Here is a 25,405-nt window from a genome sequence, read left to right on the forward strand (position 1 = left end):
TATGTTCCTTTTATTTTCACACCCACCTCCTGGATTGCTACTCACTCACTTCCTCATCAGTCCTTTCCATAATTTGTTTGTGTAACTCTGTCTGCATGAATACAGGATCACAGAATGGTTTGGGCTGGAAGGGACATTTAAATCTCATCTGGTCCAACCCCCCTGCCATGGGCAGCAACATGTTCAACTAGATCAGGTTGCTCAGGGCCCCGTCCAACCTGACACTGAATATTTCTGGGGATGGAGCATCTGCCACCTCTCTGGGCAGCCTGTGCCAGTGTCTCACCACCCTCATCATAAAAAATTTCTTCCTTACAGCTAGTCTGAATTTACCACCTTTTAGTTTAAAACCGTCATCCTTGTGCTATTGCAACAGGCCCTAGTAAAATGTCTGTCAGTATCTTTAAGCCCCGTTTAAATAGTGATTTGCTGTAGTACATTGCTGATACACAATGAACAGCAAGGTGAGGTTCTGCACTGTGTCAGGAGCTCAGGTGCCGATAGGCCTTGATAAAAAGAGTAATTGAGAACCAGGACATGCACAAGCTTCTTTTCTTCTGCTTATTGCAGAGTTTTTTCTTTCCCCATTATAATAAGATGGAAAGTGATTCCACATAACCGGGAAAAAGATTCCTTGGATGCCAGCAGAGGCGAGCCAGTTGCCTTGGCTGAGGTGTTTAAAAGTGAGATGCATAGGTCTGAAGGTGTCATTATAATTTATAAAGAGAAATAGGCTCAGGTGCTGCTTTGTTGCACTAAAACCTGCATGCTAGATAATCCTGACAAGTGTGCTCTGTGGTACCTATTTCTACTGAGAAACAACTATAACATGAGATGTTCAATCTCAGAGGTCTAGATTTTATGTGTAAAATTAGGTGACAGAAATCTTTTCCCTAGATGTTCAGGAGTTGGTGGGGGTCGCTCTGGAATCTGGGGTATACAAGATTTGACTGAGAGGACAAGGTTTTGATAACGAGAACTGACCGTAGTCCTTGAGCTAATACTTGGAAATGTGTTGACTCATTCCTGCAAGTCCAAGAGTATAATAAATTGTTATTGTAAAAGAAATTTTTTGTTTTGAAAGAAGGGTCTCAGTTTATCTATGGTCCTGTTTCTTCTCTTGCATTGAAATAAAGTGTTGTGACATGAGATGGAAACTTTCCCATGCACTAACAAGACTATAGAGAGGTATTGTTGTTAGGCAACTACCTCAAAGCTTACGCAAAGAAATAAGTTAAATTCGCTTTTAAAATTTTCAGCAAACTTTTATTATTCAACCAAAATACATCTGCTAAGGTGACATTTTTGAGCAGGCCAAGTTATTCTGAAAAGCTTTTCACATAGTCTCAAGTATAAATATTTTGATACAAAAAATAAAAATAAAACCCCTTCCAAACCCAACCCCTTGTGCTCACATTCAACCGTGTGCCACGGTGCCGTGAATAAGCACAGCCTCTTCCCTCTGTGCCTAGCCAGACTACAGCTGTGGGAGACAGGCAGCGTTAGATGCTTCCAGTCCACATTGCTTTTTTGTCTTGCCAGCGCTGGGAATCCAGGAACAGAAGAAGAGTCTGAAAGCTGTTGAGATGAACTTACTGGCTCTGAAGGTGCTTCGAGGTGTTGGGCAAGGAAGGAGCTAGTGAGCTTCTGGTCAGCACAGTAACGAAGGCACAGCTTCCACCAGCAGCAGCTCCAGCAGCAGTTCCCTGCGGTTCGGGTGCTAATGATGTTTTGTAGCTTCAGTCGAGGACGTGGAGCCCAGAGAGCTGAGGAGCAGGGGCACATCTGGGGCTGGTGTTAGCAGTACTGCCTTGCGTTCTAACGAGCCACAGCACTGGCTCCTTGCACATTTTCAGGACTTACCCAGAACAGGTCTAGCTCAGGTGCTAGTTCACTGAGACATTGTGAGACCGTTCACTGGCTAGGAAAGCTGAGCTTGTTTTCTTTCTATATTGCACAGCAGCTATGGATAAACCCAACTAGCAGCAGCATCCTATGCTATCTTGTCTGCAATGCACACTCAGAGATCATGACTATATTTCACCTACTTACTGACAAATGCGTCTTGCATACAATAATAAGCTGATCAGCGGCTTTGATGTTTTACGCTCGGCATCCGAGTTGACTTTAAGTCATTTTGACTTTTAAATTAAATTATCTCATGCACAGAAACAAAAGATGCAGAAGAACACAGCAAGGATTCACAGAACTCGTAATCAAGTACTTATTAACACATATATATATATATTAAGCTTTAAATCAAAAACAAATATTTCCCTTTTTTTTTTTTTTTAATATATGCACTCTATATAATGCAACAAACATTAGCATGGTCTAGCTCTCAGTCACGCACAGTGCTCTGCCCGTTATACAATGTCTGCTTTACTGTTATACTTCTTCCCTTTAAAAGAAATGCAGGTAGACTAGACTCTTTAAAAAAATACGAGTTGGCCATAGCACTGTGGCTGAGCTGCCCTCCGTTGCAGGTGAAGGAGTTCTAGTTTTGTTACATTAGGAAGAAGGGAAAGAATACTGTTTGGGGATCTTAGATGATCTTGTTCTCCAGGGCTTCGATCCTTTTTGCCACAGCTTCCAGTGAGCAAGAGTTAAGGGGAAAAATGACAGTGCACACCAGTGATTCATTGCTCAAGTCCTCCCCTGACTCGCAGAACAGATAACGGATGGAGTTACCTTGCTGGGAGCAGGCAGCAGAGGAATGCTGTCATCATCCACTCTGGCATTTCCAGAACTGTTCAGCTTGATGAACTTTTATTGAAGGTAGAAATTGTTCATGCATGCACACATTCTCACATGCATCTATACATTTACTATGAAAGGAAGAGTAAAAAATGTGAGAATGATTGGAGTGTGTTTTGAGTGGTTGACAGAGAACCCCTGACCTTGAGCAGTATGGGTTGTGTGGAGAGTGGAGCAGAGTGCTTTTCTTAGAGTGTTGCAATTTTCTGCTCTTTTCATTAATTGCTTTTCATGATGTGCCTGGGAGCGGCAACACGCTGAGTGAGAACTACTGATTTACTCTGACCTTTTGCATAACATAAGTCGTGGATTTCACTCAGTTTGAGTTAAAGAGTAGAAGAGATACTGTTCAACTGACATAACACAGCACAAAAATGTGTGAATAAATTAGAACGGTGCTTTTAAAATTATATTCTCGGTAATGAAAAATCTCCCTCGCCCTGTGTGAGCTACCCCAAGGTTTCATTAATTCCTCTCCTCATAAGAAGTTTGAATCTTATTCACAGCTTTTTGTTCCTTGTTTGTCTTTCAACTGCTTATTCATGGTCTATACGGCAGGACCCAGCATGGCAGAACGCAGTCCCACAAACAGTTCTGATGGGACCCAGCTCACCTCACTGGAGAGCTCTGCAGCAAGCAGATATGTGGAAGTTAGTCTCCCAGAACTGAGTTTTAGCCAGCTGGGAGAATTTGAACCTACCCATGACTATTGGACCTATCCACCTGAGTTCATCCAGACCACCAACTATCTAGTCAGGGTGGTTTGCTGTAGAAGGCTCTCTTTCCCTCCAGTGCTGTGGAGGAATTTGGGCAGCCATCTCAGATGTTTGCATTGTAGACATTTACCATCTAAGAATCCCATCCGTGGAGCTTTATTGACTGAGTGAATCAGCTGCATGTGTACACCGGTGGTTTTGTCTGCTCACAGTTCAGTGTTAGTCACTGCTGCCCTCAGCCCTTGCATTCTGGCCTGGCTTCACAAGCTTGCAGAGGTAGAATCATCATCCCATGCTTCCACACATGTCACACTGGCATCATTTAATCATCTTTCTAAAAACTGGCCTGGGTCTTGGTGCCTAAAGCTCACTGCTGTCTTGCAATGCTTTGAGATACTCTACTTTGGCTCTATTGGTTTTGGTGCATTTGTTCTGTGTCAGACCAGTAGCTATTCTCTTTGGTGGAGGGACTATTCTTGTTACACACATTCATAACCCAAATGTCTTGTTTCTCAGCTTCCTGAACACCTACCCAACCTCCTTCACCCACAAGTAGACTTTCCCCACTGGTCCCTCCAGAAAGCACAACCCAACCCACTGAGTTCTGAACAAAGACAGCTTCCGAAGGATATATTTCCGCTGCAACGAATTTATGAGGTCTTCTACTTTTGTCTGGAACTTCACAATAGATTTACATTCACATGGATCTTCCTCTGCAGATCAGAATATCAAGAAGATGAGTAAAGTGACACAAAACAAAGATTAAATCAAAACCACTGAGACAAGTGAAATAAAGCAAATTATTATTTTTTTTTTTTTTTAATCAGAAACAGGAAGGAAATTAAAATATCATTGCTTCTAATTGTCTGACTGATCACTTCTGGATTTAACCTCTGTCAACTAGAAAATCTCACATTATCTTGTTATACAGGTCAGGCTCTGTGCAGAGTCTTTCCTGGATTTCCAGTTTCCTGACCCACTGAGCTCTACTACTGATGCTTAAAGTTTGCCCCAAAAATTTGAATCCAACTAAATACAGTGCTCAAAACAACCTCTGTCTTCCCTATACCATCACCATGGTGGTTCTTGCTCTTATTCTGTGAAATAAAACTTTGAGTCATTCTTTACCGTCTGAGAGTCAAGACTTGTTAGAAATTTGCTTCAGTACGCCATTACTTGAGCAGGAGAAGCGATGTGCATTAATAATTTTGAAAATCTATGTCAATAATGTACATATTTTCTTAAAGAAAAATTAACTTAAACTGGAATAGGATCAGAAAAGGGTATTGAGATGACTGGGAAAAGAAAGGAGATATTTACAAGACCACGCTAAACCAGCTCAACTGTCTAGCAAATGGAAGGAGTAAATAGGAGAAGGACTTTTTAAGGGAAAGGACATCACTTGCTCAAAACCACAACAGGATTAAACCAGCCATGAGTAAGCTAAAGCTGGATATTAAGAGAAGATTTCTAGCCATCTGTTGATAAATACAAGCTGGCACTGGAAATCAAACAAATGGAAATATTTCCTTTCCTTTCTTTTTTTTTTTTTTTTTTTAAAAAAAAAACCCTAAAATGTTAATATCTTTACCAAAATTGACTTTTTTTTGCGAACAAATACTTTTTCTGAAATTTATTTTTACTTTTTTTTGAATGCTGAAGCCTGAATGTATTTGCTTTCTCAAAAGATATTTAAATACATTGGGGATTTTCATATAGCTCCCATCATCTTGTTCTTGGGCTGACTCCTACTTTTTAAGGTAGCATGGCAAAGAGACTCTTTGTCTTGCAAGCCTGGCTACCAGGCTCTGCAGACATGGGACTATGGAGGGTGTTGTCCCTCTCAGACTTCCCAGGAGGAAAAGAAGGTCCCATCTTTAGGATTCTGGAGAACAGGGCACTTGCCCAACATGACCCAGGACATCTGTAAACACGCAAGCAACCAAATCAGGTTTTCCTGAGGCAAGGTCCCTAAATTCCCAAGTACTTTTTCCCTTTAATATATACTCAAGGAGAAAAGCAGATGAGTCACCTACTGCTAAACCACTAATTTTTATATGGATATCTTTTGATTATGGCACAAATAACAATGTTAAAAATTTCAAAGAAAAGCAAACATTTGGTAATGTATATTATTTCATCCAGTTGATGCTGTAGGGCATCTCTGCATGCCGTGAGAGCAGTGGAGAGCTCTGAATCATCTGGGGCCATGGGACACTCAAGGGCAGGTCTACACACTTGTGGGAAGTAGAGCTGAGCTTGGCAGAGGTCTCTTGGGAGCTAAATGAGCCCCATCAGATCTGTGTGCAATGTATCTCGCTGGGAACTGAAAGGAAATATTTGCCCAGCAGGATAAAGGAGCCTGAGCACCTGGACTCCACAGGAGAGTGCCAGGTTCCTGATGAGCTTGGCAGTATAGCGCTCAGAAGTGCTGCGAGGTATTCAATGTCTTAAATGAAACCTGAGTGTTTGGGATTCACGATAATCTGCCTGATCAAGCAGATACATTGCAAAGGGCAAATATTTCATAGGAGGCATATGATTCCTTCAAAACAAGAATCTAAAATAACTGTGGTAGTTCTTTTTAAAAATCGTTTTTAGACTCAAGTTATTTACAGGTCAACATTCCTTAAATTTTATGTTATTCTTTGACTCCTCTTGTCATGCCTGTCTTCCACTCAGTCCTCTCTCGGCCTTTGCTTCACTAGGCTGTCCAAACCTGAGCAACTTAGTATTCGCTCTGCCCAGATGTAGACACCTACAAGTCATGTAGAAGATACTAGATGCTTATTTCAACTTGAAATGTGTCACCCCTGTGGTGTCTGTTTGACTGTAGAAGCAGCCAGTTGTTAACAAGATTCAACTCAGATGTCCAGTTTTGTGATGATCAAATTAAGCCAGATAAATCAATCCTTAGCTTCTCTTTTAAGATCATCTCTTCTTTCTTTATGTCACTTTTGGCTATTCTCAGGACCTGGTACAGGCTGAATTCATAATTTATGAAGAGCAAAGTTGACAAAGGGAGAAAGGTGGAGAAAAAAGGAAGGAGAAGGCAGTTTGTGAGAGGGGGAGATGGCTGAGGTGTAGGGGTGGCTGTCATTCAGGTAACCACCCAAAATGTTGATATCTCATGATCTTTCCACATACCCTGCCAACTCAATGCACTGAGAACAGAGATTTTTTTTCTAACAGCCATCTGAAGGGGCATTTTTATCCTTCTGCTTCTAGCCTTCAAAATGCTATGACTAAATCCCCCCTCTCCCCAATCCCCCACTCTCACCAATGCAGATTTTCATTTGTAGTTTCTTCCCAATCTTGCTGATGGTTCTGAAGTCGGCTGTGTAGAAGTAGTGCTCGGCTACTGGTTCTGAGGCAATTTCCCTCAGCTCATCCTCAACTGCGTTGCCAACTCCCACAGCAAACATCCTAAAGCCTGCGAGCAATGGGAGCCTGTCAGTCGGAGAGCCATGGAGCATCATGCTGCTATGGTACCAACCCCCTGTCAGTTTGTACATCCTTGCTCACCTTCTGGACCCCTGGTCTCCACACAGCTCTGCGGATGTTAACTGGGAAAGGAACACACTTACCCTCTACTACTATAGACTTTTTTCAGCCAGGTCATCCAGGGTTCCAAAATATTTTTGCAAGCAAACTCTTAATAGAATTATCCAGACAATGACCCCTATCACCACAAGAACAATGTTTTGGAGATACAAGACAGGACAGATGGTCATAACACCCTGACAGGATCATGATCCAACTAGTATAGAAGCAATAATACAGCTAAAAGAAAACGGGAAGTTTTCAAAATATCCTGCAGCCCCCATTAATCAGTCTATGTAGTGGCAAAATCCCCATGCCATGGGGACCTGTGGTTCAGCAAAACTGTAGCTAAATCTCTTTCAAAAATTGCAGCTCATATAGTCTGCCAAGAGCAACCCATACTGTGAGTTAAGAACATGTCCAGGTACTGTGCTTCGCTGTGAAGAGAGTGATTGGCCACCGCTGGCTTAAACCTGTTACTACTGAACTGGACTGCAGTTTTCCCATTGACTTGAACCCTTCTGAAATACTGATCTCTACTTGTCCATGTCGAAACACTGATAATGTTTTCCCTCCTCTCTTTTCGCCTGTCTTTCTCCCTCTGGATGTATCCAGTATTGGGTTTTTTTTTTAAAGTTCAACTCAAGGAACATGTTTGGAGTCTAGTTATAACCATTTTGTTATTTATCTCACTGAAATAACTTATGAAGAGATGCTGGAGATTTCTGTGTAGGGACAAGAGAGGAGGAAGAAACAAGGCATAAAGTTTCATTGTCTCAGAGGAATAAATTCTATAGATACAGTTTATAAGGATCTTTTGTTTTATAAGAGCTGAACATCCACATAACATGTCAGCTTGCTTTGTAAACATCAGCTTTTCATGAGCTTGTACCTGACCTTTATTATTATTATGTGTTAGCCCTTAGTCCCATCTAGTGGTCGAGACCGAAGCTAAAAGGAAATAAAGGATTTAGCAATTCATGAGTTTATTCACATGGGCTGCATCCATTTAACACAGAGGTGTCAGGAGACTGGGAACTTGTTCAGCAGGTCAGCAAAGGGGCAGATCTCAAGATATTTATACTTCACAGTGTTTAGACACATAAATATATCAATATGTACCCGCTGTGCACTTTTAATAATACAGCAGAAGCTGAAGAAAGTTTCTTATTAGTGTGTCTGACTGTTTCAACAGGGTGTCTATGGTTACTCCCTTAATCTGTGTTTCTTCTTTGTTTATTGTTTAATTTCTTCTTTTTCTTTTCCAGGCATTAAGGCTGATACAGCCAAGCTGCACTTGGCCCTACAACTCCTGTTATTCTCCAAGGGGCTCTCTGATGGTTGTCTTTGCCTCATCATGAGTGCCACTGATGCCGACCTGACTTTCATTACCAACATCAGACAAATCCTCAACTTCTCCCTGCGGTTTCCTTCACATTTGTGTGAAGCATGCTAGATCAGTGTGCATCCCATACCAAGTGTGTGAAACTCCATCCTGCCCAGCAGAGAGACCTCCAGCGGGCTTAGACTAAAGACACAGAGGAGCTGTGGGAACAAAAACCAGCTGCTAGCAAACCAAGATTGATCTGAACCCCAGCCGGGGTTGCTCTAAGTTCTTTATAAGCGTGCAAGGATAGTCAGTCACTCTATGGTAACCTGCTTCTATCCTAAGTAAGAGACATCTCCAGGGAAAGAGTCACACCTAGGTTGATACTAGATGTAGCACCTGGTCCAAGGGAGAAACAATTCAGTGAGAATTCAGGAGACCTACCTAAGTCTTTGGCTTTCTTAGCAGCATCAGTGATGTAATCTTGTGACCGCCCATCAGTGAAGACTATGCCCACCTTGGGGACCCCAGGCCTAGCTCCATTGATGATGGAAAAGGAACTGTCAATGAGGTATTTCAGAGCCTGGCCTGTCATTGTTCCTTTCTCCATGTAGGCCATTTTCTTGACTGCTGCTTTGATGTCCTTCTTGTTCTTGAACTGCCCCAGTGGAAACTCCTGTCTGACAGAACTGGAGTACTGAACAAGGCCAACTTGGGCCTGTTTGTCTGACACCTCCAGGGAGTCCACAATTTGGTTGATGAATTTCTTCACCAGCTCAAAGTTCTCAGGCCGCACACTCTTGGAGCCATCGATCAGGAAAACAAGATCCAGAGCAGATCCTGACCCTCCACTGCAAGCTGAAGCAAGATATGAGAAGAGGGGGAAAAAAGACAGCCACTAAGACCCCGATTAATTATGTAGAAAAATATAAACCTAGTGTCGTTTTGTTGCTAATGAAATAGGTTTAATGAATCAAAACTCAACAACAGTTCACACTAATGTTTTCAAAATGATTCTTGGTTATAAGTACATGGTTTCCTTTTCTGCCTTTTTTGAACAGGACACATCTACTCCGTCTCAATCCTATCCCCACCATAGCACTGCAGATCACAGCTCAGCTCAGTGCAACTGAAAATCATTACATACCGCTACAGGTCTTCCCATCACTGTTCAGCGTGAAACCCTCTTTACAAGCACATTTGTACGTTCCTGGGGTGCTGACACAGATCTGCTCACAGTCATGGTCTCCAGTGGCACACAGGTCTGACACCACTGTAAGCAAAGGTGCAGATTAAAACCAAAGGCCATGCCAAGGCTTCTCAACCCAGACCCTACGCAGCCCATGCACAAAGCATTGTATTTGTCCCTTACGCTCAGTGATAACTAAATCCACTCTGCAGCAAGACAAAGCAGAAGTCATTACTCTTGGATAGTGACTGGGATACAAGAGGCAAGGAGAAATCTTCCCAGGTCGCCTGACTTCAAGGCACAGCCAGGACTAGTCTCCATACTGAGGGCAAGAACCAGCTGTCTGTTGAGCATATCACAATATACTTCACTCTTGAAAGCTACTGGATGAGCTTTGGTTTTCAACCTACCATCTGGGCTGGCCAATACCCATTTTTCCCATCTATGTAGTACAATTATGAATAGTGAGTTCAGCCCCATGTACAGTTGTCTTTCCTGGATGGGATTCATCTGCAAACATACTTGGAATTCACTTCAGAGCTACCCTCGTCTGTGCAGCTTTCAGATTCCCTCTTTACAAACATTTCTGCCTGCTGATCTTAACCTGGATCTGACTCCTGAGATGCTGAGCAAACAGAAGCTGAATTGCAGCAGTCTGAGCCAGCAGCATTCAGTGACTGACAGTCCTGTCACAGCTACAGCAATGATGATGGAAAACAAACTTGAAAGTAAACAGATCTGGTTGAAGCAAATTTGTTTACAAATACGCAAGAAATCTGTGCAGAAAACTGAGTGTTGAGTTTTATCAAAATGATCGAATGTGGCACAAAGTCTTTCAAAGTTAAGGGCTTCTATTAATTATTTCAAGCCATTTGTGTTCTGCTCTGCCTGTATTTTGTACTTCTGGCCTTCCCAGTTCAGGTGTCGGCATATTGTGCCAACACTGGTAGACCTTTCCAGCGTATATGTAGCTCATATCACTAGGAGAATTAGTAACCATGCAGACGGCGGTAACGTTGGGATCTCAGGTTGAGTTCTCTGAAACCTATGGAGATTTTATTAGTCTAACTAGTGACTGAATCACCGAGGGAGGGTCTCCCTTTTTTCCCCATGTGTTTGTTGAGCATTATGGGAAACAGCTTGGACAGTGCTGCACAGTTCTTCCTGCTGTCAGTACCCACAAACTGTGCTCTGCAATAGCAGGTGGTGTTTGGGTACATCTCCAAGGACAGTTTTGTGCAGCTGCTTGCATAGCACGATAACAGCCCGCTTGGCAGTTAATATGGTGCTATTCTCTGTTAGCTATAATAACCCTTAGCACAGCACTTCCCTTCCAGGCATCTCTGAGGGTTTTTTACCATGGGGAGAACTTTGTCATCTGCACGTTATGAATTTGAAAAGCAAGGCACAGAAAGGATTTTTTTCTCTTTATCTTTTGAATGACACCAAATGCCAAAACTTCAGAACACATTGCCTGGCCTCTCCCTCTCTGGCTGACTCCTGACTCTAGGGCAGCCAACACAAACTCTCACAAATATTCATGGCCTGGATTCCACTTTCTCATATTTTGTCTATATCACCCCTTTAGTATATTTGTTCCCCTCTTTCATCAGTTTCTGGTGCTGATTATAATACATGACTCACTGTATATTCAAAATTTTCCTCCTTCCTACAGAGGAAGAAATTTCCCTTGACTGCTCACCCCCATCATTTTCAGCTTGGAGGTTGAATCATGAAATTTTACACCTCGAAGAAATTGGTATCAGAGAGTTTTACAGGTCTGTCTGTGTGTATGTGTTTGCAATGCCTTGCCACAGGCACCGTGGTGTATCACACCTTTTAAAAAGTGTTGCCACACGTCTTTGCTTGGCAGGATGGGTGTGCCAAACCCCCAGGCCTCTCTTCCTGACACATAAAACGGATATTTATAGACCATCTCCTACAGTCTTGTGGGTACGTTTGCAAGTAATAAAGCTTTCTCACTCCATTCACCAGTTCATGTAGGAGTGACTGCGTGTTTGTAGGATAGTCAGGCTCTTTTTATATGCTGCGCAGGAAGGCATTAGATACTGCACCAACCAGGAGAGTTTCCTGCCTCACAAAGCTTGCAAAAACAACAGCATAGCCAGGCAAGGGCGGTTTTAGCCTCTATCAGGGAAATGAAAACGTCCCTTGCTTGACTGGGAATTCAGAAGACAATACTGGTGGGGAAAATTACAAACCAGATTCTCAGATCTGCCCAGGTATGCTTAAACATAAGGACAATGGTTTTAGCTATATAAAGATCAGGTTTATCCAGGTTCTTTTTCAATGCCTCGAGGAGTATGTGGGTTATGTTTACAAACTCTTCTGTGCCGAGGAAGTCTGGAGACTAACTAAAATCTGAAATTTCCTAAGCAAAACCTGAAATTCTGAAAGGAAACTTCAAAGACCATCTGTTTTCCATCCCACTCCGTGCTCCTGCAGACCCAAGTCCTTGGAACAAGGAAGCAGATGGATGAAGGGTGATCACACATAAAACCTCCACGTAAAAAGCCTGCTGGCAGCCACTTGCAGCTCTTGGCTAGGACCCCAGGGGTTGCGGCAAGGACTTACCACAGAAAGCTTCTTGAAACTTGTGGGTCAGCTTCTCTATAACACTGTAGCTCTCCACATAGTCCACATGATCATCCAGGGGCTCGCTAGCAATTTGCCGCAGCGTGTGCATGTCCACCCGTCCAACCCCGATGGCAAAGATCTCGATGCCAGCTGCCCTGGCCCTTGCTGACACATCCTGCACTCCATCCTGGGGCCGTCCGTCGGTCACAACGATCGCCACCTACGCAGAGGAGGGCAGAGGCAAGGTGTATGCTCTGTTAATATCTCTGTTGCTTGTGGAACAGGCTGGGTTAGTAAAGAAGGTTTCACATTACTAAAATTAAAGAAAAAGGAAATGCCTTCCCCTCTTCCCGTTCTTCCTGAGATCACACAAGTCATTCTTTCATGTGCAGTTTGTTTCCTTCTGAGCTGGAAAAGGTCGAACTGCCCGGGACCTGACTGATTTAGTTAAGGGACAACTGATGCATCTCGCCCTAAGGAAACCAAAGTAAAGGTTATGTCCCTCATACGCCAACTAATGCTCAAGCCAAACTATATTCATGAACCCCCAGCTGCCACTAAGGACAACTTTAACTCAGTATGGGACTCTAAAGAATCTCAGGTGATGTCATGGAAGCATCATGAGATGAAGACTCTTCCCCATTTTATAGATGGAGAAGCTGAAGCAAAGAGGGGAAGAGATCTGCCCAAGGCCACACTGTGTCAGTGCTTGCCATGATTTCTGATTCCCTGTCCCACAATAAATAGCAGAGACAAAATAATCAGGAACTGGACTTCACCTTGGCTTGGATGGAGCCCTGAACCAGTGGAAAGCCTCCAAGAGCCCTGCTCCTGTTGCTAGTTTGTCCATTTTCCTCTATTTTTCTTCTGATGAGTGGCATTGTCACAAAATCTTAATTTTTGTTCTTTGCTAATTCATCTGCTCCTGCCACTTTCCCTTACAACTGTTTTATTGTGGCACTACTGTCAGCTCCAGAGCAACTGATTGGGATGTAATGCAGTATGGAGAAATATAATCACCAGGAAGGGGTGAGCTGCTAAGCAGAAAAAACCTTCACATTGCAGGCAAATACCCTCAGTAATACAGAAAGTAAAGAAACATCAAATGAAAAAGGCAGAAAAAAAATCTGGCAGGAACAGTGAGTTTGAACGAGTTATCATCTGGTCATGAAGGCAGTATTTGCTATTCTCCTCGATGCCATATATACTCTCCATCTTTCTGAAGATAAAATCAGACCCACCAGCTGCTCAGTTAGGTCAGTGCAATGGCTTTTTTTTTCTCGGGTAGAAAAATGTCACCTCAGATAAGGTCAGGAGGGGGGTTCCCTGCCCCACACATCAAAGGGGTGCTGGCCATGCAGATGAAGCGTTTCCTTCCCCCTCTGCCCACCCTTCAGCTGAGGGGTGGCTGAATGCTGCACATCCGCCCCAGAGTGATATTGCGATACCAAAGTAATCTGCTGCCCTGTTGAGAGCTTTCCTTCTGTGCAAAATACAGGTGAACCAGGAAAAACGTAGAGCTTTTCAGTCTAGTGCAGGTCTGTAAGTTCAGGTGTTTATCAGCACTTCCTACGGGCTACAAAATGAAAAACTCCTCGTAACATCCCAATGATGTAACTAGCTGCTTCCAAGGTGGTGGTGGTGGGGGGAATAAAAATTCAAATATTTGTCTTCTGCTTGTGGCCAAAACAAGGAGAAGTGTCACCTGTGGCAGATGTCAGTGTGTGTGGTAAAGGGGAATGAACATGCCAATCAAAGGTCATCCAAAAGGAGCACGGGGGCTGTCTGTGCCCCAGCAGCCAGGCCCGGGAGCAGAGCCAGCCGTGCAGTCGTGCTTTCTGCCAGGAGAGAGAGCCCGCGACTCAGCCGCTCAGCTCTGCTTTCTGCGTGCAGCAGCAGCTCTGAGGTGGGGGCTGTCAATTAGAGCTTATCAAAAGCCACCCTGTCAGGAAACAAGATGCATTATCACGTCGCTTCTGCAAGCCACACCACCCTACGAACAGGTTTCTGTCAGTAGCTGCGTATCTTGCTCACAGGATGGAGATGTTACACGTCCTCCTGGCATTTCTCTGTCTAAATAAAGTGGCTTTCCTAGTTTAACCCGATCCTTTTGTCCTTCATGTCCAGGGTGACACCTTTACATAGGCCTGAGCCCCAGATATGACCCAGGAGGTACCTGGTAGCAGCATCCACATTCGGATCTGATGGGCAAGATCTTCACAATGGATCTATGTGAAAATCTACTATAGAGCACTCAAAATTCATGTTGCTTCTGACCTGCTGTTGGAGAGAACAAAACTTAGAGGTACAAAGAGTCCGGATCAGGCATCCAGAACTAATCAGTGAAGCCATGGCTGAAATGAACATAACAGTGAGTCAGACCAAGCACCAACGAACCAGGGAGCCTGTCTGTGACTGTGACCAGGACCAGGTACTTAAAGAAAGACTGTAAGAAATAGAATAAATATAAAGTGATCTTGTTATCATACATAGTGATCTTGATAATCAGGAAATCCTGATTTTTTTTCCTAGGATTCTCCATCTAGACATTTTCCCTCCCTGCCAGCCTGAGGCAGTGAGTTTCAGCATGGAAAAAAAGGTGGGTTTTTTTTTTCTAAACCTACCTCCAAATTATTTGCAGTCACAGGATCTCTGTAATGCTCTGTATTGTGACCTTGCCTCATTTAGAAAGCTTACAGACCTTGTATGTGCCTTGTTTGGTAAAGAGCAAGAGACAGGTTGGAAGAAAGAAGCAGCTGCCACAGCCTGGAGAGGCTGACACTGCTCCGCAGCTGAGGGCTTGTGCCCGACTCAGCAGGTGGCCATGTGAGAAGAATTAAGAAAGGGTGAATGCTTTTGCTGTCTCAAATAGCTGTACAGGATCTCCAGTTTTGCCCTAAGGAAACTCAGAAATTTTTGCTTTTCAAGGTCAAAACTTCTACTCATCTTAACCACTACCTTTCATTTTCCCGTGAATTCCTAACTTTCTGGATATAGAAATCCCCCATGTTCTCGTGACACAATTTATTTTTGGTTAACTAAGACACCAGAGTATTCACAGGCATCCCTAGGTATTCATATTTCAGGGCTGCCATGTGTAGGCAATCCAGCAGCTAATGAGGTAGCTATGTCTCATTATGCAGTGTATAACATGAATGTTGTAGCAGCACTGAAAGGGGAATTGGGCAGAAAGTTGAATAAGCCCTTGATTTTCTCAGCAATTTGAAAATCTATTTGTTGTTCCTCCTAAAGAAAGATAAAAGTAATTGGGCACCCCTGTAGTTTTTGATAAAGGTATAAACAGACTTTATTCTGAGCCTCTACAGAAACAAATAGTGTTTTTCCCTGTTCTGGGGTGACATTTGCTGCACAGACCACAGCAAAATCTAATGATCTTGTGATGCTTTGACCAGTATCCCACATGGCTGACAATCACAGCACAGTTTCACAAGGTCTTCTGGACATCTGTTGTGTGAAGGAGCAAGGACCGTGTCCAATGCTTCTGGAAGCTTCATCTCCATAAATTACTGCGTGACCTATTTATCCTTCCAGGTAGGTGATGGGACCATCCTGAAGAGCGTGGGGGTCACAGAAGGGAAAAGTTTGCTGGACTTCAAGTCATCATGGGAAAAAGCAAAAAATAACCAGGGAACCAAGGAATGCAAATGGTTTTAGACTCCCAGCTTGGAGGTATTCAAAAGCCATCTGGACACGGTCCTGGGCAGTCAGGTCCAGGTGGCCCTGCTTGAGCAGGGGATGTGGGTCCATATGACCTGCAGAGGTCCCTTCCACCCCCCACCCTTCTGTGATTCTACCTCTTTGACCAGATCCAAAGTGGAAGGAAAGAGGGAAAAGCCGGTAGTGATTTTTTCCCCCTTCTTTTTTTAATGCCTAAGATAAATAATGAAAAAGACCATTACTGTTATTCCACCTTTTTTAGATGTCCAGGAAATAAAGCTGCAGCGAGACAAAGCAACTTCAGAGTTCTTTGTACCACCGTCCACAGAAACATTGATGCTTTAGCCATGCTACTGCATCAAAGCCACTAAATAAATTTGATTTTTTTTTTTCAAGCGTTCAGATATTTAAGCTAAAGGCTTGTTTGGTGCGTTAGCAGGACATAGCAGCTCTTATGTGTATTGAGATGACAGAAAACCACAATGATCGCAAGATCATGTTGAGAGAGTTGTCTGGCAGCCCAGCTGCAGAAGAGACAAGAGCAGGAAAAGAGTACGCAAGGAAACAGGTTACTTAAATGGTGTGGAAGAGATTAGTTAGATAAGGATCCAGGCATTTGGATAGACAGCTCAGTGAAAATGTCTCTTCAGTCTACAGTAATGGTCAATGCTGCGTGTCAGGCTTTATTAAGGAAAAAATAGAGACTAATACTGAAAGTATTACAATAATACTGTATAAATCAGGACTGTGTCCCAGTCTTGACTTAAACATGATCGCCTTGTCTTTAAATAGACATTGAGAAATTAGATAAAATCATGAGAAGATAAAGAAGTATGGTGAGATGTCTAAGGTTTGTGAATGAATTGGGTAGTGGTCTTAGAGGAAAGTGGATCTAAAAAGATGCCATTATTTGTTCCATTTGAAAGGTAAATAATAAGAAAACCAATGAAAGCAACGGGAGCTGCCTTCATGCAACAAGACAGGAAATCTGACCCCTCCCTCAGGATCCCTCATTCCTAACCCAGGTGCCATTCTAGGTGCAATGACTGGCCATAGGTTTCCTGTTTCTCGATTTCCCCTGCCTTCGGGTGAAGATGTCTGCCCAGCTCTGAGATCTGAGGGCTCTGTGGGTGCTGCTGGAGCTGTGTCAGGGTTGTGCTCCGTGTGGGATCACTGGTGCCATGGAGGCTGTTGGAATTGCTCTTCCAGCAGCTCCTCATGTGGAAGATAGCAGATACATGGCACAGCCTTAACTCCCTTTGCTGTTCCTCTGCCACCCTCCTTTGCTCACAGGACAAGTGTTGGAAAGAGGAGAACGGCTTCAGCCACCTTGATGGCCCTGACTACAAGTAAATCTTCTGGGCTGATGAGGGTAGAGGGATGGAGCCTGAGGAAGAGCTTCACTCCAGTGACAACCTTGAGTTCTTAGGTCCCAAAGTCCACCAAAGGGCAAATTAGCAACTGCCTGTAATTTCTGCTGATCTGTCTGATGACACGAGACATGGAAATGAATGCTTTGATCATTCCCCCAGTGCGAGCTGACCACCTCAAGGAAAGGGCCAGCATCCACCCTCTTCTTGACTGCCGCCACATTTACTGTTACATAGTGGGCAGCTACTGCTGGTACTGTAGGAGGCAGGACAAGCACATCTGAGCCTCCCTCCTGCCTGGAGATTCTGGCACTTCTGGACATTGGAACAACAATTAATGACGTGAGATGAGAAATAAGCTTTTTCACAAGGGCATATTAGAAGTAGTGAGAAGTCAATGTCTTTTTTCCCTATCGATACTCAAGAATTGAAATGTTTCTGTGCTCTGGCATTCAAACTGTGGGGATTTTTTTGTGTTTTCTTTCTCATTAAACAATTTTTGCACTCCAATCACAGTAAAAATTTCTGAAAAAGCAGAAATAGATATTATCATCCAGATTTTTTTGGTTTTTTGTTTCAGCTCAGCTGTCTGCTTTTGTGCTAAACAACACCTAACAAAACCAAGCACTCTCCTGCACCAAAAGGCCTGTGTGCGCCTATGGATGATCCTGCTTAGGGGAGACCTGCAGCTCCCACTCTCCTCGCATTTTTCCACCATTTGGCCAGGCTGAGATGGCAGGAGGGCTCTGCTGGAGGCCTGTCACCTGCCCACCAGCTCCTCTGGAGCCGTTTCACTGGAGGAAACAGCTCTTTCCCATGCGGTATCCGAAACAGCTCTTCAGTGAAGTCATCCATGGAGAAACCGGGCAGCCTGAGCTCTCTGAGAAATGAATCTTTCCCAAAGTCTTTTGAGACCAGTGGGAGTGGAGAGCATGGATCGCTGCTGCCTCTCCTGCGACCCTGCAGCAGATTTACTGCTGCTGGGGAAGTGGGGGAAAGCAAAAGGCACCGTGGCAGCAACAGACAGTTGCTTGAACCTCTAGAAAATAGCAGATTTGAGCTAAAGCCTGAATCCACGCTTGATCTCTTTGAATTAGTTCAGCCAAATGAATGAGAACAATTAGTCTTGCACCTAAAGGATTTTAAAGCTCTTTACTAAAAAATAACGATAACAACACAGTATTAATAACGCCTTTCAATTCTGCAATGATTTCTTTGAGTGAACCTCAAAGAATTTGACAAACAAAACCAGTGTTCCTTCTTTTGAATAAAAACCATTGCAATTAGGTCTCAGAGTTTCCCTGCAAGAGCTGGGCTGTTAGATCTTGCACCAGGCGACTCGTAAGCTTGAGTAAAGATGTAATCATGACGGCTCATCAGATGAGCTTCTCTTTCTGGAACTGATTGCCAATGAGTCTTCGTGAAAGTTTCTTAGAGTGCGTTTTTCTCCTGTTATTACTCCTGGTTTTCTTCCTATTGCATCAAACCAGATTTAGGCTAAAATTGAGAGAGTTTTCCCGACTCTGAACCCTGCAATAAAAGACTGTATGAGGATGGATTCATTCATATTTGCAAGCTGCTTGCAAATTTGTTTCAAAATTAGTTCAACATGGTGAGGGGGCACACAAGATCATCCTTGTAGGTGACTGCCTCACTTTTAGGGGTATCTTGTGAATTCCAGACCAGCAGAGCCTTCAGGTTGATGATTTTTGGAGTTGGCTGATATTTACCAGTGCCAATGTTTCACTTTTCAGGATTATTTTTGACTTGCCAACTCTGGGCATCTTTTCTGTGTTGTGCTCAGCCTTCTCTAGAGCATTCCTAGCAGCGAGAGAAATGGAAAGTGACTGGCGTTCCAAAAATGTTGTAGTCAGGAGAAAAATCCCAGGCTTCCTCACTCCAACAGTTGGACTTCTATCCAGCTGGTGGAAAGCTCGAGCTGCTTGCTCACTCCTTTGCTTATTTTTCTGGTCCAGCCTCATAGCACAGAGCCAGTGGAGCTGGCATGGAACACAAAGGCCTAGGAAGTGTGTTCACGATGTTTAGTTAAAGCACGTGTTGTCAAGAATATACATTCTCCACGTGCTCAGAAGAGAGCTTTGCTGATGACAGTCACTGGGTTGAGGTTTGATTTCATTCATGGTCAAATCCAAAGGCGTGAACGAGGTATCTGGGGAATATTTTTTTTAAGACTGATCTTCCTGGACAAGGAATATGGGTCAGGAGCGGCAATGCCCATTGCAACCACATGTAGAGTTAAGCTGACCTTATACCACAGCCTTAAATGCTCATTAAAGTTTGTGCACCTGAAGAGAATACCCAGAATGGAAAACATAGCTATCAGCCAGCCTCTGGAAGACTGGAAGAGCAGTGGAGGGCATTGAAACAGCACTTTGCTTTACATCTGCAGCTGAAAGGGGCCACTTCAAAGGAAACTTTCAGAAGGTTTTCTCGTTTTTTACTATGGTGGATTCTGAAGCATCTTTATTACAATATTTTTGGGAAGATGACCATTGTTAATCCTAGTTTGTTCATGCCTAGCAAACCTGGCTGAGGCCATCATCTCAGGGCAGTCTGTTGTTGCAGGCACACTGGAAGCAGGGAGCCATGTCCCAAAGGACAGACGCTCCAGGCAGAGAGGAGAGCTAGTGAAACTGGATTAAATTTAGCCTGACAGCTTCTGGCCAGCTCTGCCCAAAAGAAAGTTGAGCTTTGTTTTCAAGATGAGTCAGGAGCTGGAAACCTTTGACGATTAACCCCCACTTGTCCCCACACAATCAAAGCACAGGGACAATCACCTTTCCTCCTTTTCCAATTTTTCCAAACACTCCATGATGAGTCACAAGAAAGAAAGAGCTTTCTAGAAATGACTAATTTGCTTACCTTATTAACATTGGGAGACCTCACCCTGGCCCCTTCTGAGTCACTAAAAGCCCGGCTAATGGCAAACTGGATAGCCAGGCCAGTCATAGTCCCAGTGGAGAGCGGCTCTATCCTTCGGACCGCTTGCAGAAGCCTGGCTTTGGTTTGGTAGGTCTTGAGGGAAAACTCATTCTTGACGGCACTGGCATAATTGATCACACCCACCCGGGTGGAGTTGGGGCCCACGTCCAGACCTTCAATCACCCGGGACATGAACACTTTGACTTTCTCAAACTCGTGTGGGCGCACGCTTCGAGAGCTGTCGATGACGAACACCAAGTCAGTGGGTTTGGTTCTACACAGGGTGCCTGGAAAGGATAAGGAAGGAGGAGAAAAATAAAAGAAAAAGAAAAGTATCCTAGGAGGGAAAGAATGGGCTTGTTAGAGCAGCAGCTGAGGGTAGAGGACCGGCAGGCTTCAATCCTTTCTCTGCCTGTCTCCGAGAGGCCCAGTGAGACCACTTTAACCTAATATTTCTAAATGTTCTTTTTCCTTTCATAGGAAAGCATCTGTAAGAAAAGCACAGTTACTGGTTGACAACATGTACTCCTGAGGGAGTGAGCTGATGAGATACCAGCCCTGCACTTGTGGGAGCAGGTTACCCACTTGTCACCCCAGGCTGTTGCTAATGTCTACATGAAACTTAATTCACTTACGGCAGTGCAGAGGGAGGAACAAAGCTGTGAACTGAAGCCTGAGCATGCAACTCTGCACCAAACAAAGTCTCAGAAGGAGTTATTACATTTTGGACATGGATAAGCAATTCACATAAATATTAATTAATGAGATTATATCTTCATCATGCATGACCAGAAGTGGGCATGAAACTCAGCAGTTCAGATTTGGTTGTGAATCAAGATGCCCAGATTAACTATCCAACATAACACGAACCAGTCTCATGTTTTTTCAGCTAGTGGCACTAATAATGAAATACTGTAACGCAGCAAAGACCAGCGTTGTTTTATTTCTGTGAGCTGGTGAGGGAGAATACAATAGAGAGATGTAGAACGACGTAATTGATAGTTAATCTCTACAACCCCATAGTAAGACATGAATATCCACTGTAGAAAGTAAATGGCATAAACAGGAAGCACTGGCAATGCAAAGAGCTCAGGGGGTTGTTGTTTGGTTTTTATTTTTTTTAAGTTCTCATTTTCATGCTGTTTTCCATCTTCATTTTCAACTCTGGCAAAACATAAAAAAGACTGATATTTTTTTATGATTTTCTAAATGAATTGTCCCATTTTCCCCACCAGATCTATAGCATTCTGTTCTTTTAACTTTTTTCTATCGTTTAGCCTGTCTCTGCAGGGGCATCAAGTGCTCTTAATATTTGATTTTCGCAGAGAGGGACCATATAGGTTATATCATAAGGGAGATTTCTGAGGACAGATTTTTAAATGTGAGCTTTTGTGCCAACAAATCTGTTCCAAATTATGACATAAATATTATAGCTAGTCCTCAGTGTGAAATCTAATGGAGCTTTCAGTCTTTCAGACAGATGAAAATAAATACCCTGTGATATATCCATAAAGAATATAATCAGGTTAGTTTCCTGAGAGACACTAATAACGAATCTGTTTTTGGCTCCCAGAAAGGTCTCTCCAAAAGATGCTGTGTGTGGAAGGGAAGCAGGCAGTGGTTACTTTGTCAGATGCTCTAGTTTCCACTGAAATGCGATATAACCTTTTCCCACACAGGTGACTTCACTTTGCCACCATAATTCATTGCAGAGGAAGGAAAAACTCTGTTGGCAGTCCATCTGCAGTACTGCAAATCCCTTTACCAGGGGTTGGTTATGCCCATTTTACAGGTGAGAAATTAAGGTACAGAGAAAGACTCAAAGTCTCACAATCAGTTCCTCCAGAAATAAAGTGCAAGTTCCTCTTTGTCACTGTAGCTAATGAATCACCTCTGGTTTTAGTGACAAACAAAGGAAGAAAAGTTTTTGGGGTTGGTTTTTTTTTAGGAACAGTTGGATGCAATAGAAGTTTTGAAGTATATTTTCTTTTTTTTTTTTGCATGGAAGCTCTGTGATTTTGCTGTAAATAACATTTTTAACCTCTTTCTATGAGAGTGAAGTATATTTCAAGGTAATGAAGAGAGAAAAGAAGATATCAGATGGCAGCTTTGGGATTTCAGCCTGTCTGGTCACAGCCACTGTGCACACATCAGGGTCTGAAGGACAGGCCTTGGTTACCTCCAGGAGGTGACAGTCAGGCACGCTTGATCTGATTGACATCTTGACTCAGCATAGTTTATTTTAAAGTTGAATTAAACCAAAAATAAAATCCTCCTCTATTTTTAAAAATGTCCACATTTGAAGTTATTCGGGAATAGCTGAACCTCATGCACTGATTTAGCAGAAAATATCTCTTTGGGCATCTTTGCCATATTCATTAAAAATAAACAGGAAACCTGCCTAGTAACTCAGAATTAAAAGGTGTTTATTTTAGAAATAGCAATTGCTCACAGTAGGGCTGAGCTGAATGACTGGTCTGTTTAGTTTCCTGACTTGGGCAGTGCTTAGTGGTTCTGCAGCAAAGATAATTCTCCTTTTCCAAATTGCTAAGGAGAACCAGGTCAGTATATCCGAAAACTCCCCTCCATAAGCAGCAGCTAACACTGCAGTTACTGTCATGCCTATTTTACAGTTGTCAATCTGCCCAGGTATATGCATTATGCATCGTCATAAGATCATTCAAACGTTTTTAAAACCCAACAGTAATTTTTGCCTTGGCCACCTCTCCTGCGGTGAGTTCCCCAGGTTGGCCGGAGCCCCTGGCAGCATCCCGCCCTGGCAGAGGAGAGATGTTCCTCACTACCAGAGCCTTCAGCCCCTCCCTTTGTGTTCAGTACTTGCTGACACTAATTGCAGACTAGGAGTTAGAGACTGTGCAACCTAAAGAGCAGGCAGCTCATCTCCCATCTGGCTGCTCTACAGCCCACTTGGAAAGACAAACAGAGCAGGATTTTGCTCAAGGAACGGATGAAGTAAAACCTAGGAAAGGCCCATCCTCAGCAACCTGACCCAGACCTTCCTGCTCCGTGAGGTTAACCAGAACTTGGAGTGTCTGGCCAACTCCTTCTTGCACTCCCAGCAAAACCAGCCCTCTGCAGAGCTGTGAAGAGGAGAAGCAGTTTTGGGAGGCAGAGAAGAGCGCTTCTCCTGCCTGGGCCTCCTCCAGCCAAAAGCAGGGAGCCCCAAGGCTGCTGCTATGCTGGGCGCCAGGGCTGACCTGATGCCACCTTTGCTGTACCCCTGTACAGACTCCCACTGTTCCTCTAAAGCGATGTAACAGGCACCAGCAAACACATCTCCAGGTTTTGCTGCCTTGGGAAACTATTTGAGAAAGCTCCTTTGCTTCCCTGATTGATGTTGGGCATTTCTTCTCCCTTCATCGCCTTCCCAGTCACAAAGCAGGCTGGTGGCAAGGAGGTAGAGGACCAACAGACACCATGCATCCCACCACTGAGCTCCCCACTTACCTCTCGGCTGCGGAGGTGCCCCGCAAACTCCATAGCTCTGGAGAAGAAGCAGCAAAGAGAGCAGCAAGGCAGAGAAAATCCTGTCCATGGCTGCGGAGGAGCCGGAGGCTGGATGCAGAGTGGCAAGCAAGAGCCTTGGCCCAGAGGTATTAACCTGCCCTTTCTCGGGGAGGCATGGGGCCAGCCCCTGACACGTGTGAAGCGCCGGGGGGGGCACCGAGGGGAGAGGGACAAGCAAGAAGGACTAGGAGAAAATATTGCATGAAGGTGGGGAGGGAGGAGGATGTCCAGCCCTGCCGGCCCCCATCGCCTCCACAATGGCTTCATTGCTCAGCGAAGGGATGGGAAGCTATAAAGAGACCCGCAAGGGCATGGTATGTGGGGAATCTGGGTCTGTAACAGTGGGACCAGTGAAACCAGCCCTGGGGAACTGGGGTTAACCTGTCAATCACCAGCTCCCGTCTGCAAATCCTGGCCTTTGCCACGGTAAGCAAATGGTCTGCGGTGTGTCAGGTTTGTGTCCTTCCTTCAGCAAAGCCCGGGGAGGGGGAGGTGGTGGGAGGGGGGGACGGGTATAGCGTCACACAAATCATCTCTCAGTTCCCGAGTTTGCCAAGTGCAGGGCTGGAAGCCAGCCTGTGGGATCAGGGGGCTTCTCTGCCTTGGCTTCCTTTGCAGGCAAATTCTCAGTGGCAGGAGGAGGGGAGAGGAGGAGGAGAGCAAGGCTTGGGGAGACATGGGTGAAGGCGTAGGATGCAGAATGAATTCCTGCAGGAAACAGTCACTTTTCTGTGAGGCTGTGCCCCCTGTGCAGGACAGCAGGGAGGGAAAGAAGGAACTCAGTAGCCTAAACTAGATAAACAGACAAGGAACTCAGGATAGACAGACAGATTAGAAGTTTGATTTATTTTTTAGAGCGTAGCATTCAGGTCTGTACACACAAGGGAGATACAGCTCCTGCCACAAAAAGCCAATAATCTAAATCCACAAATAAGACTGATGATGCTACAAGTGAGCAGAAATCCAATGTTTTCTTTATGGAAGAGCAGCAGGGAGATTTGGTACCAGAGTAAAATGAATTTAATGATGGGTTCATCACAAAGCAGTGCATCTATTTTCTTTTTTTTTTTTTTTTTTTAACTACTGTATTACACTATTGTCAGTTGATTAAAGCCCTTCTCCTTTGATGGATTAGTCTTTGCTCACCTTTCCAGCCGCACCCCCTGGAAGCACTCATCCATTTAATCTGCATTGTGTTAGTGCAGTGCCATGGCAAACTACCTGTAATTCAAAGCCCAGTTTCTCTTCCCTTATCCAGAGTCGCTCTTTACTCCGAAAGTGCTGCAAGAGAGACTGAGAGCTCCCGTGGAGAAAGGGTCTTTGATTAGGAAAAAAAGGACCTGTCCTTAGTGACGTTTCCAGGTTATTCTTGACTCTTTCAACATTAAAAAGTGTTAATTAAAATATTAAGAGATGGTTATGTTCTCATGCAAAATCAGCATGGATTTGCCCCACTGCTATCTTCCCAGGTACACACCATCAATCACAGACCTTCCACTATCTCTGGAGCTAGCTGGAAATTTTTAGCCAGAAAGATCAAATGCTTCAGATGAGCTTTTTTTTTTTTTTTTTTTCTTTTTTTTCTCCCATTTCACCTCCTTCTGTCATTGAGGCCTTTTTCCAAGCTCGGTGGCATCTTATTTGCTTTGCTTGTTATTTCAGAGCCCCTGGGATTAAAAGGGCTACCACGCAGGATCGAAAATTGCAGATAATGATGGTGGAGTAGTATAGAAAACACGTGCAGACCTTCACGTAT

The 25,405-nt window shown here is 44.0% G+C and overlaps 1 protein-coding gene across 1 annotated transcript; it reads right to left on the minus strand.

The window, feature by feature from the left end:
* Positions 1–2,545: 2,545 nt before the first annotated feature.
* Positions 2,546–23,677, minus strand: MATN1 (matrilin 1). Its single transcript, XM_074926209.1, has 8 exons — positions 23,590–23,677; positions 20,062–20,408; positions 12,128–12,350; positions 9,491–9,616; positions 8,788–9,201; positions 6,754–6,906; positions 4,106–4,186; positions 2,546–2,595 (listed from the first exon to the last, which is right to left on the minus strand). The coding sequence occupies exons 1-8, from the start codon at positions 23,675–23,677 to the stop codon at positions 2,546–2,548; spliced, it is 1,482 nt and encodes a 493-aa protein (XP_074782310.1).
* Positions 23,678–25,405: the final 1,728 nt, after the last annotated feature.

This window comes from Athene noctua, chromosome 24 (genome assembly GCF_965140245.1).
Source record: "Athene noctua chromosome 24, bAthNoc1.hap1.1, whole genome shotgun sequence".
NCBI lineage: Eukaryota > Metazoa > Chordata > Aves > Strigiformes > Strigidae > Athene > Athene noctua.